This window comes from Chiloscyllium punctatum, chromosome 13, assembly GCF_047496795.1.
Source record: "Chiloscyllium punctatum isolate Juve2018m chromosome 13, sChiPun1.3, whole genome shotgun sequence".
Lineage (NCBI taxonomy): Eukaryota > Metazoa > Chordata > Chondrichthyes > Orectolobiformes > Hemiscylliidae > Chiloscyllium > Chiloscyllium punctatum.
In genome coordinates, this window is record NC_092751.1 from 89,933,022 (window position 1) to 89,946,316 (window position 13,295).

Below are 13,295 nucleotides of genomic sequence, written 5' to 3' on the forward strand. Positions count from 1 at the left end.
AACAACTGACATGCAGCTTTCCAAGATTTTTTCAAATGTTAGGTTTCTCAATGTAATCTTTAATATGTGATAAGCATTTTTGGAATAATCTGCCAAGCAGAACCATTAGCTCAATTCAAAACATATTACAATGGTAGGTTGAGAGGGTTAAAGTTCACCTTCCACAACCTTGAGCTCACCCAAAGTCTCCCGACTCTATCCCCACCAAGTAATATTCACATGCTAACTGTTTTCGCTGACATGCAATGGTCTGGGAGTGTCTTAATTGCAATAGAACATCTTTCCATGGCCTCATGCCTTCCTTCATCACAGGAAATGCAGGGTTACGGTGATAGAGTAGAAAAGGTAGGATGGTCTTTGGAGGCTCAGCATGTACTTGATGGGCCGAATCATCTGCTTCCACACTTTTGGGATTCTATCCCTGAAACCTGCTCTCCAACCAGCCAACACTTGGAGATCTCTGCCCCTTCTACATCACCTCCAATTGTAGGCTCTTGCAAATTCATTATTTTAAATTGCTCAATTCTGGCCATCGTACCTTCAGCATGCTTAGTCCTGAACACTCAAACTTACCCCCGAAAGCTCTCAAACACTCACTCCTCTCCTACATTAAATCGCTTTTTAAAACCCAAATCTTAGGCCAATAATCTGTTCACCTCACTTTCACATGATCAGACTGCTGTAGGGGTAGGGTGCATGTTGAATGAAGCGGGTCTGGGACAATTATATGAGAAAAGTAATTGGGCTTCAGAGAGCGAGAAAGACAGCACGAGACAGCGAGACCTTCCATGAAACACAAGAAACAAAAGTGACACTTTGCCCATTTCTGGTATCAGTTTTCTGACTCTGTCTAAAGCTTTCATGATCTTGAACACTAACTAAATCTCCCCACAAGCTTGCTTGGCTGTAAGAACAACTACCCCTGCTTCTTCACAACAAAGCTCTTACCCCAGATCAATTTGATTGAAGTACAGATGCTCTCAAGAATGAGCATATTCTGATATGGACCCAACATATTGGGTCCATGTTGGACCCAACACATCTTCTCTGCTTTCTCTCCACAGGCCAGAACTGCTGAGTTTCTCCAGCTATTTCTGTTTACGTGTCAGATTTCCAGTGTCTGCAGTTCTTTATTGTATTTATTATAGGTGCACAATGGTCTTCCATTTCAGTACTGCACAAAATAAATGCACGGTCATCCAATTAAAAGTGAGAACCATTAAGCTTAACAATATTCAAAGGAAATGATAAATAAATCTGGTTTCTTTCTAGTAGCTGTATGAATTATCCCCCTAGTTGCCTGTAATATTCACAGATCATTAATTCCTGAAGACTTCTGGACCATTCAAGAGACTTAGAGGCTCTAGTTTAACCACAGCAGACTAATTTGACATTAAATGTTTCTGAATCACTGCAATGAGACTATAGAAGCATAAAATCTTAGAATGTTACAGTACAGAAGAAGGCCATTCAACCCATTATGTCTGACCTGGCTCCTGAAAGGGCTACCCAGCCACTCCTATTGTGCAGCCCCATCTCGGTCACCCTCAATGAAAACCACCGAGTATACCTTTGTGTTAATTTTGATACTTTAAAACACCATTGCTGCGGATGCTGGAGATGGGAAACCAAAATAGAAATGCTGGAGGAACTCAGCAGGTTGGACAGCAACTGTCGGAAGAAAGCAGAATTAAATGTTTCAAATCTAGCAACTCTTCATCAGAACTCTGGTGTTCAAGCACTTGTTTACAAATGCTGGGATGAGTGTTTTGGCCATCAATTGCTTACAATCTGAGCTCTGCTCTGTAGATGTAAACTCATTTTGCACTGAGTTACATGAGTAAGAACATTACTTCTTGTTTCAGTGATCCAGACGGTGTGCACACAGCTCACAAACCATATGATGTTAGGTATACTGTAAATGAATCCATGGATCAAACAGGCTCTACAATGCCTTTCCACTTGTCTCAATTGCTTTTTCAAACAGGTACAGAGGTGTTTCTCCACTGTATTTGGAACCTCGTCTGGTGAGAGCGAGACCTGATGAAGGGGTCTGCCTGAAACATCAATGCTCCTGCTCCTCTGATGCTGCATAAACTGCTGTGCTTTTTCCAGCACCACACTTTGTCGACTGGTGAAAGTGACAAGAGATTGGGATGGTCAGTACATGTCTATCTGGTCAGAGATAGCTCGGAGTGTACAGGCAAGCTCAGATCTCCCAGCCCAGCCAGATACAACCAGTAAGAGCACAGCTGTAAATCTTTGACCATGGGTTTGTGGTTTAAGTACATCCACAGAAATGGCCCAATGGTAAAAATTTACAATGTTTATATTAATTAAAAAAAATAGGAAGCCATGAGCAATTTCTACTTTGCAATCCAACTGTGAGGTTCGTGCAGTTATAATACGAGCATTCTTTTAATAGTGTGGTTACATTTGAAGCAGAGTTCAGGATACTGTGTTCGAAGCCCTCCCAAGTATCCATTACTTCCAATCGTTATTTAATTACATTTTCCGACTACTTCAACCTTTCAACAATTAACTTGGAAACCACCTCTCATGAGCATACACTGAAATTCTATACGTTACTTGAAGAGCGCACCAGTCTGCCATGATCATAGTATCCCTACAGTGTGGAAACAGGCCCATCGGCCCAACAAGTCCACACTGACCTTCCGAAGAGTAACCCACCCAAACCCATTCCCCTACACTAATACTCTACAGTTACGAGGAGAAAGTGAGGACTGCAGATGCTGGAGATCAGAATCAAGAGTGTGCCGCTGGAAAAACACAGCGGGTCCGTTATCCCTGGCCAGTGCACCTAACCCACACATCCCTGAACTTTATGGGCAATTTAGCTTGGCCAATTCATCTAACCTGCACATCTTTGGATTGAGAGAAGAAACTGGATCAACCAGAGGAAACCCACGCAGACACACTGAGTATGTACCAATGTACAGCACAGAAACAGACCCTTCAGTTTAATTTGTTCATGTCTACCAGATATCCTAAATTAATCTGGTCCCATTTGCCGGCGTTTGACCCATATCCCTCAAAACCCTTCCTATTCATATACCCATCCAGATGCCTTTAAAATGTTGTGATTGTACCAGCCTCCACCACTTCCTCTGGTAGCTCATTCCATATGTGCACCACCCTCCGTGAAAATGTTGCCCTTAGGTCCTTTTTAAATCTTTCCCCTCTCACCTTAAACCTATGCGCTCTAGTTCTGGACTCCCCCATCCCAAAGACTTTGTCTATTCACCCTATCCATGCCCCTCATGATTTTATAAACCTCTATAAAAGGTCACCCCTCAGCCTCTGACACTACAGGAAAAATAATCCCAGCCTATTCAGCCTGTCCCCATAGCTCTAATCCTCTAACCTTAGCAATATCCTGGTAAGTCTTTTCTGAACCCTTTCAAGTGTCACATCTTCTTTATGATAGCAGGGGCCCTGAACCTGGTAGGTCAAAAGCCAGCACCAGCTAGTCATAAGATATAGGAGCAGAATTAGACCATTCAGCACATTGAGTTTGCTCTGCCATTTGATCATGGCGGATATCCTCCTCACCCCCATTTTCTTGCCTTCTTCCCATATCCTTCAACTTTTTAACAATTAAAAATTTATCTAACTCCTCCTTAAAATTTACTCAGTGTGGGAGAAAGTGAGGACTGCAGATGCTGGAGATCAGAGTCGAGAGTGTGGTGCTGGAAAAGCACAGCAGGTCAGGCAGCATCTTAGGAGCAGGAGCATCGATGTTTCAGCCATAAGCCCTTCATCACGAAGGGGGTTATGTTTCCTGATGAAGGGCTTTTGCTCAAAATGTCGATTCTCCTGCTCCTCGGATGCTGCCTGACCTGCCGTGCTTTTCCAGCACCACACTCTCAACTGTAAACCTCTGTCCCTGATGTTGCTGACCCAAATCCCCCCCCCCAAAAGGAAATAACATGAACAGAGAATTCACGAGAAAGTCTGTACCACATTCTGCATAGTACTTACCAATAATTGAATAAATTAATGCACTTTCAATATTTTACCAGAACCAAGAGGCCAATTTTAAGCATCATTGAGAAACTGCACATGGCTCTGAAGCAGTTAAACCGCTTTTGTGATACTTACATTTCTTTGCACAATGAGAATCAGGAACTAATGAAAATAAATATGTACACAAGACATTTTGACTATCACAGGAAACAGTGTACAGTCTGTGATCCCATACTGAACACCCAACCCTAATAAGGGAAGCTTATTTTTCTCCAATTAAAACTAAGAGAACTTGTAGGAGGCAGATTGTTAATTTAAGAGCAACATTTTTGAGACCATGCATGAAACCCAAAAGAAATCTTTTCCATTCTCAATACTTTCTTCAGTTCTTTGCTTATTCAATAGTCATTTAATCAATTCTGATTAATATTGTTTCACAACAGGAGCCTTAAATAGCTTCTTCATTTCATGTCAAGTCAATAATACAATGCTTGATTAGAACTCTTGCGACAGAGGCATCTACTCACATTGCCTTTCTTTCATTCTGGCAGTATACAGTGCTAATAATGGAGTGAAATATTCAGAATGGAAAGCTTATCCAAATAGGACTCAGGAAGAAGTTGGCTCCGCCTTACGTGAAAGTATAATTTTATAGATGTGTCAACTTAATGAGTGTGATCAGTTATCTTTGGAGTTTCATCTATCATTTGCCCTGCATATACAAGAGACTTCAATTCAGGAACCATTGTGTCTTAATAAAATATTGAAGAAAGTAAATTAATAAGCACATTCTGATGCCTAATGGGAGCAATTCAGTGCTATTGGTGCAATGAAAATCCCAAAAGTCAGATTTATCTTTGCTCGGAGCACATTGCATGAATACTTCAATTAGTACTCTGTCCTGTGTTCAACACATCTTTAATCAGTGCTTTCACATTTGAAGGTTCAGGAGTGACTGAATCTATACAATACCACAGAGACTTGATTCACTCAACAAAAAGGGAAAACAGCTTGATTAAATGTTGCGTTTCTCACCACCGTTACACACAACAGAGCAGATCCCAAAGGTGGGAAGGAGAGTTCGACACAGTAACTTCAGCTAGCATAGGAATTGAACCCACACTGTCATCATCACTCTACATTGCAAACCAGCAGTCCAGCCAATGGAGCTAACTGACTCACACGAGTTGGTTTTGCCGAATAATTAACAGTATAATTAAAATCAAGTCACAACCTCTAACATCAGAGTTATTACTGGGTCAAAAACCCACATAGTGCCATTCAAATAACTGATGGGAAAGTATCTTCAGAGACCCTCATTAATAGCTGCTCTTGAAACTTGTTGTATGAAATATCTGGACCAACTATGGAACAATATCCACACATTTGTCAGTGAACTTTTTATTAAATGTTTACACAATATAAATGATATGGTAGGAGAGGACATTTCTGGAATTCTATCTTCCCAGTTTCATGTGGGGTGACATCCTCATGATGTTGCTCCCTGTGTACATGCCCAGTTGCTATTGTTTGAGCAAATATGTCGATGATGCTTCATCACAGCACAAGATTTTAAAAAGTTCAAATCCTAATTGTGTGTGTGAAGAATTAAAAATAATGAGCAATGGCAGTGAGATCAGGGTAGTGGTTGGTTGTGGGGTGGTGGTGGGGGGGGGAAGGTGGGGAGGGGAGATGGGATCACTGGAGTATCAAATGCATTCCCTAAAATAGCAGCAAGAGGGTTCAAAATTAAAAATCAATATTAATTACTTGGGATCAGGATTTCAATTCCAACCCGTCAGTTTTGTGGTTGGAATTAAATCAGAAAAGGAACATTCAATCTTGAGAACGTATCCAAGAATTTCCTTGGCATATGCAAACAGGAAAATCCTTGGTCAGTGAAAATTCAATATGGTCAACTAAACTAGAGACAGGCTAGAAATTGCTGCATGTGAGGTGAAAGAGGATTCAAAGTTAATAGTTAATTTAATACCTAAAATGTCAAGTCTCAGTGGAACACAGCAAATAGAGTGATAGCTGAAAATGCTAGGTCAATGCAGTAGAAGTTGGAAGATATTAAATCTTGAGTAAGATGTTCCCTTTTGGTCACATAGATGTGTTTCAAAGTGACGGAGTTGGCATAGAGAGGAACCGCAGGTCAAAGTATATGATTGATTTACAAGGTAAAAAAGGACTAATGAGTCTCAAAATGAGGTGGGGGAGAGGAATTTTCTTTTTAGAAGCATAGAAGGTGCCACTAAAGTATCCGAGTATGCCAGAGTAAAAGAACGAGGAAGTCCAAGTTTAAGATGGCAAAGGAAAATGTGGGGCAGATGATCAAAAGAACTTCAGACCCTTAAATGGTCTGCTACCTGGGAGTTGGCAATGAGAACTTAAAACTGTGAGACAAAACACTGTGGATAAGTGATAGTTCTTTTATCTTCTATCTAAACAGATGGGTTAAAATGAGCCACTGTTACCTTGATCCATACTGGCATAGATATTTAAAAGAAGCAAATTAATAACATGGTCATGTATCATGGGTGGGGGTGCACAGTCTAAATGCCAACTGATTCTGTTCAATTGCTCAATGTCTCACTCTCCCAATGTCTCAGGCAGTGAAGTGTAATATTGAATGTGGGACTGAGTCAATAGTAGGTGCTAGACCAAGAGTCTAGTTTACTTTTCTTTGGGTTGTGTTCTCAGCCTGAACAGTAATGGGACAGCAATTCACCTAAAAAAGGTTCCACAAAGAAGGGAGCAAACAAAAAAAAAATCCTGATCTACAATGAGTCCTGCAGGGTTTCTTTTTCGCTTGGACATTGGAAGAAGACAAAAATCGAGTTTGAGTCTAGTAATAGCAACATTAAGTATTCAATGGTTCTGGCCCAGGGGGAATGTTGATGATTAGTCACATGGATAAGGAGCAGGGAGTCACCTGCCATTGGAGCACTGCCCACAGCAAGAATCACTCTCTTCAAAAAGAGAGAAAGATAATGTTTTACAGTTTTTATGGCAATTAGAATTTAATGCTGCTTTGGGAACATGATTAAGTTTGAATGGTATTTTACTGTGATAGCTGAGCTCCGGCTATACATCTGCACTGTCCGCAGTCCATTCCATCTGGAGAATGGACAGACATCCCAATTCAACATTCGTGTCTGAATCTTTACTAGTGTCAGGGGGGTTTAATCTGAGCACTTACAGCACTGCTGAGGAGCAGTCTTCACATCTGGCACTCACATCAGGAGGCATGGACTAGACCAAAGGTCAAAGCACACAACTGCATTTTCAAATTTATCCCACCTAAAAAGTGTCTTCTGATTTCATTCCTCCTACCAATGTCCAGATCAATCCCCCTACAACTGAACCTGTACTTTGTCATTACTCTCCCTCACACAAATCAGAGATGGATCCTTTGGTCATTATGGTGTGATGTTTACAGTTAAATGCAGTCATTGTGGAATTAAAGAAATTGCATACACCCACCTCAATGTGAATGCTCTCAGCAGTGAGATGAAGATGAAATGTACTTATTTATCCTTGTTCTTTCTGATTTCTTCCAAACTAAAGTTTTCACATCGTCAATAGCTTCCTAAAAAAAACCATCATATTAATGCTGATTCAGGCTCCTGTTTATATTCCCCTCAACATCCTCTTTTGGATAGACATTTGGAAGAAAATGGAATAGTGTCAGTTAGATGTGCTTCAGATTGGTTTCACAGGTTAGCATAACATTGAGGGCTGAAGGGCCTGTTCTGCACTGTAATGTTCTATGTTCTTAGCATATATGATTTGGTTTGGTTTTTGTTTTGGATTTATTACTGTCAGGTATAGCAAGATAAAGGCAGATTGTACCACATAAGTACACCAGGGTAACAGAGCAGAGTGCGGGTTACAATGTTACTACTACCAAGGGGGGAGGGGGCGGCGGGCGGGGTAAGAAAGAGAGAGAAAAAAAAGAAAAAAAAGAGAAAAAAAAAGAGAGAAAAAAAGAGTTAAAAAAAGGAGTGTAAAAAAGAGAGAGAGAGAGAGAGAGAGTAAAAGAGAGAAAAAAAGAGAGAGAGAGTAAAACAGAGAGAGAGAGAGAGTAAAACAGAGAGAGAGAGAGAGAGAGAGAGAGAGAGAGAGAGAGAGAGAGAAAAACAGAGAGAGAGAAAAACAGAGAGAGAGAGAGAGAGAAAAACAGAGAGAGAGAGAGAAAAACAGAGAGAGAGAGAGAGAGTAAAACAGAGAGAGAGTAAAACAGAGAGAGAGAGAGTGTAAAACAGAGAGAGAAAAAAAGAGAGAGAGAGAAAAGAGAGAGAGAGAGTAAAAAAAGAGTAAAAAAGAGAGAGAGAGAGAGTAAAAAAGAGAGAGAGAGAGTAAAAAAGAGAGAGAGAGAGTAAAAAAGAGAAAAAAAGAGAGAGAAAAAAAAAGAGAGAGAAAAAAAAAGAGAGAGAGAGAGTAAAAAAGAGAGAGTAAAAAAGAGAAAAAAAGAGAGAGAAAAAAAAAGAGAGAGAGAGAAAAAAAGAGAAAAAAAGAGAGAGAGAGAAAAAAAGAGAGAGAGAGAAAAAAAAGAGAGAGAGAGAGAGAGAGAGAGAGAGAGAGTAAAAAAGAGAGAGAAAAAAAAGAGAGAGAAAAAAAAGAGAGAGAGAGTAAAAAAGAGAGAGAGAGTAAAACAGAGAGAGAGAGAAAAAAAAGAGAGAGAAAAAAAAGAGTTGTAGATTTCTTGTCGTCTTGGGCAGAACAGTTACCATACCATGTTGTGATGCATCCAAATAAGATGCTTTTGGTACATCTACAAAAATTTGTAGGAGTGCTTATGGACATGCCAAAATTCCTTTATGGGCACTTTTGCATGAAACAGCTGATAGTTTTCCATGGAATCAGCTCAGTGGCTGTTTTGTTGTCGCAGTCACACACAACAGCCAGAAAAATGAAACCACTGCAGCAGCCATTAAAATGGCTTTCATTTGATGAGAGGAGAACAGGAGTAGGATATTCAGCCCATCGAGTCTGTCTGATATTCAGTTAGATCATGACTGATCTACCTCAATTCCTCTTCCATGCACGATCTCCATGTAAATTTTAATGTCATTAGTTGCTAAAAATGTATTGGATGTGATCAATGGTGGAGTTTCAACAGCCCTCTGGAAGATTATGTCCCCTGGTTCTAGAGTCACCAACCAAGGGAAACATGCTATATCACTAAGAATTTTGTAAGTTTCTGTAAAATTGCCCCTCATTTTTCAAAACTTCTGGTGAGTACAAGCTCAAGTTTTCTCAAACTCTCTTCATAAATCAACCCTGGCCTTCCCAGGCATTATCAAGTTCACTTCCATATATTCCCTCCATGGCAAGTCTATAATTCCCTTAGATAAGGAGATCAAAGCTGTACACAAATCACTAGGCTGGTGTGGTATCACCAAAGATCTATGCATTGGAGAAAGGCATCTTCACTTCAGTCTTCAAATCCCTTTCTTTTACTGTTGCTGCATAGTAGCTTTCCACATCTTACAAACGCTCATATTTCCCAACCTCACACCATTTATAAAGGGCTTTTGCCCAAAATGTCGATTTCCCTGCTCCTCAGATGCTGCCTGACCTGCTGTGCTTTCCCAGCACCACACTCTTGACTCTAAATCGCCAGTATCTCTAGTATTCACTTCCGCCCATTTAAAAACTAGTGTGTCTTTGTTGTTTTCTTAGAGAAAGTAACTTGCATTTACCATGTTCTAGCCCAATTACTTAACTGTCCAATTCTACTTGAAGTCTCCGCACCCTCCCACAACTCACATTCCTACCCAATTTGGTGTCATCATCAAATTTGAAAATATTGCTGTCAGTCCCCACATCCGAATCATTTATGTATATCTTGAACTGTTATGCTTAACACTGACCCTTGTGGTACTCCATTAGTAACACACTGCCACTTTAAGAATGATTCATTTATTCCTACTCTCTACTTTCTGTCTGTTAACTAATTTTCAATGCATGCTGGAATACACCCCAACCCCATATGCTCCAATTTAATTTGCTAGTCTCCAGATAACTAACCACAAATTAAAGCTTCAGACAAACCAATGGAACATTCTCCACACTGCTGGTAGATGGTTATCAATGCTACCCTTCCAAGTATATTTTGTAAGGCTTATGAAGGTCAGCCTTTTGTGGTGGTCAAAAGCATCCACATCAGAAGAAAATCAACAGAAGCGCCCGATTGAAGGTAACATTGAGTGTAACAATTCAAATTTCTATTCTATTGTGAAATTGATGGAACACTCACTGTTCCACAGTATATCACTCACCTGCTTCTTCACATCTGTTAATTGTCAAGTTGATCAATCCTGTTGTAATATATATGTTAGTCTATAAAGTTATAACCATTGAAATGGAGATAGCATTGACTGGAAGCATTGGTTCCTTACCGGATGCTACTTCAGTCCAGATCTAGTAGCATAATTCTGGGGGGGGGGTTGGGGGTATAAAAAAAACAGCAGCAATCCTGTTCTATTTCCCGTGACTCACTTAATATGTGAAGGGCATTAGTTGTCTTGAGGCAAGACTTTTGGGTCCACCTTTGCAAGGTGTATGCCAATCAAATGGCTGACAGCTTCCCCAATCCCGGTAGCATCACAGGGAACAGTGACCATTGCTGGGAATGTATCCCAGTCCCCATGTCAGGCAGCTGGAGTGAGAGGCAAGGCAGAAGTGGGGAGGACATGGGTATGGAGTCACTAGCACCAATACTGTTGCAACTGATGTGCTAATCAAATATGATTCAGTGGAGTCAATGCCAAATGGGGAAGCATTAGCAGTGATATATATCAAGAGGCAGTTGCTATTACTGACTGCCTGTCTCTATTCTGAGGTTATGTCCTTACCTGCTGAGATTAGTGGGTACCACAGATACTGTAGTGTAACATCTGTATCCAAAACAGTTTAATTGAGTTTTAAATTTGCTTTGACACAGAAGTCATGGGATTTCTTTTTCAATAGAAGCTAGTTGCATGGTTATGGAGAAATGAGGACAGTCCTAAATATAAGGCAAATTTTGAAGAATCAGTGCAGATAAAATGAACCAAAATAGCCGCCTTAAGGATCATAGCAACTCTGTGAAATCAGCTGTATTGCTCAGTGATGGTAAACTGGACTTATGTACAATATCTACTGATTCTCCAATGTTTACACTATGAGTAAAATGCTCACAAACCCCAACAAGTTTGACAAACACAATCTTTCCTCTTCATGAATCACTATTGACCCTTTGCAATTTTACCATTCCTTTCTAAATTTTAAAGCTAGATTAAAAGTTAATTTACTAAAATAAATAAAAAGACTAACCTCGAGGGAGAATTTAATCCTTTGAAAAAGAAACACATTCACCAACTCACAGTACAGACTGAAACAGCTGATTCAAGATTTTACAAAGCTGTTTAATTAAGGTACATTATTAACAAGCTGCAGCTGTTAGCAGGGGCCTTGTTTATGCATCTCTTTTAAGGCTGGAACAACTTATGTCAGAGAGACATTTTTAGTTAATTGCTAATTTGAAGGTCAAAACAAGACTCGAGGTGGAAATTAATTGTCCAAACTCTTACTGTTATACACCAGCTCTCCATGCAGATCAAAACAACACCGCCTTTTACACTCCGTGAAAAATGACTGATACAGTTTTTCTATAATCCAGTACTATCAGAAAGACTGAGCTGTGTAAAATCTTCCAATGCTCATGCAAGTTATTTAGAAACAAAGATAATGTGAAATGAGAAAGCCTTTCTCACAGCACACAGTTAGGGTCAGGAATGCACTGGACACAGGTTGGTCGAGGCATTCCGAGGCAATGAGATGATTATTTGAATAGGAGCTGGTTGGACAGATACGGAGAAATGAGAACCAAATAAAATACAGACGCTGTAAATCAGAAACAAAAACAGTAATTGCTGGGAAAGGTCAGCGTGTCTGGCAGCATCTGGGGAGAGAAATCAATGTTAACATTACAGTTGGGGGGACCCATCCTCAGAATGGAGACATGAGAATGGCCCTAAGTCATAAGGTAATTTCAGAGAGTCAGTGCTAACATGATGGGCCAAATAGCCTTGGTTATGATCACAGCCATTCTGTGAAGTCATAGAAACTCTACAGTGTGGAAACAGGCCCTTCAGCCCAACAAGTCCACAACAACCCTCTGAAGAGTGACCCATTCCCCTAATCTATTACTCTACAATTACCCCTAACTAATGTACCTAACACTATGGAAAATATAGTGTGGCCAATTCACCTAACCTGCACATTTTTGGACTGTGGGAGAAAGCCAGAGCACCCTCTGTGTGGAGTTTGCACATTCTCCCTGTGTATGCATGGGTTTCCTCCAGGTGCTCCAGTTTCCTCCCACAGGTTAGGTGAATTGGCCATGGTGTTCAGGGATGTGTAGGTTAGGGGTAAACGTAAAGGAATGGGTTTGGGTGGGATTCTCTTCGGAGGATCGGTGTGGGCTTGTAGGGCCAAAGGTAGGGTCTGTTTCCACACTGTAGGGATTCTATGAAAGTATTCCATTCTACCCGGAGGAAGCCTGGGCAGATGTGGGGAGAATGTGCAAACTCCACACAGATAGTTGTCCAAGGCTGGAATCGAACCTGGGTCCCTGGTGCTGTGAGGCAGCAGTGCTAACGGCTGAGCCACCGTACTGCCCTTAAGTCAGCTGTATAATACAGAAATGGTAAACTGGATTTAATTTCAGTGTATCTCTTACAAGGTCAAGACAAGTACATTGTTATTTTAAGGCAGTCAGGAAGCTTCATGAAATTATGACACCTTTATGCATTACCTGGGGTTTATTCTCTTCCTCATCTTTGTAATAGTAGAGCTGTTCTCCCCTGAGAACGAACCATCGCTGCTGCCAGTTCTTCATGATGCTTCTCTGTTTCTTTAACCATCCCGATTTTAATGCTTTATCCTGTAGACTGGGTGAGGATGGTCTGCTGGAGACTCGACTGTGCTCTCCCATCACCATGCTTTTCGACCGGGCTGGCAGGACAACAGAAAATTACAGCTGTAAAGCCCAATGTAAGGATTGTGCAGAATTCAATCAATACCAAAACTCATCCTGAGACACAGCCATTCACAAAAATAAAATCCGACATGGTGTATTTTTAATATTTGGTCCACAATTAGATCATCAGAGGCTGAATTGATTGGGACTTTTCTCACTGGAGTGTGGGAGGTTGAGGGGTGACCTTACAGAGGTTTATAAAATCATGAGGGGCATGGATAAGATGGATGGCAAGTGTCCTTTTCTATATGGTGGGGAATTTTAAGATTAGGGG

At 40.6% G+C, this 13,295-nt stretch overlaps 1 protein-coding gene across 2 annotated transcripts in view; it reads right to left on the reverse strand.

Annotated features, from left to right (window-relative positions):
• The window catches only part of arhgap22a (Rho GTPase activating protein 22a), a 309,850-nt gene extending 296,869 nt beyond the window's left edge, over positions 1-12,981 (reverse strand). For both annotated transcript variants that reach the window (XR_011962303.1, XM_072583180.1), the window contains exon 1: positions 12,797-12,981. Coding sequence is in view for 1 of the 2 variants with exons in the window: in XM_072583180.1 (XP_072439281.1) it covers positions 12,797-12,976 (180 nt within the window). In the remaining variant the exon portion in view is untranslated. The remainder of the gene's footprint in view (positions 1-12,796) is intronic.
• Between the last annotated feature and the right edge of the window lie 314 nt (positions 12,982-13,295).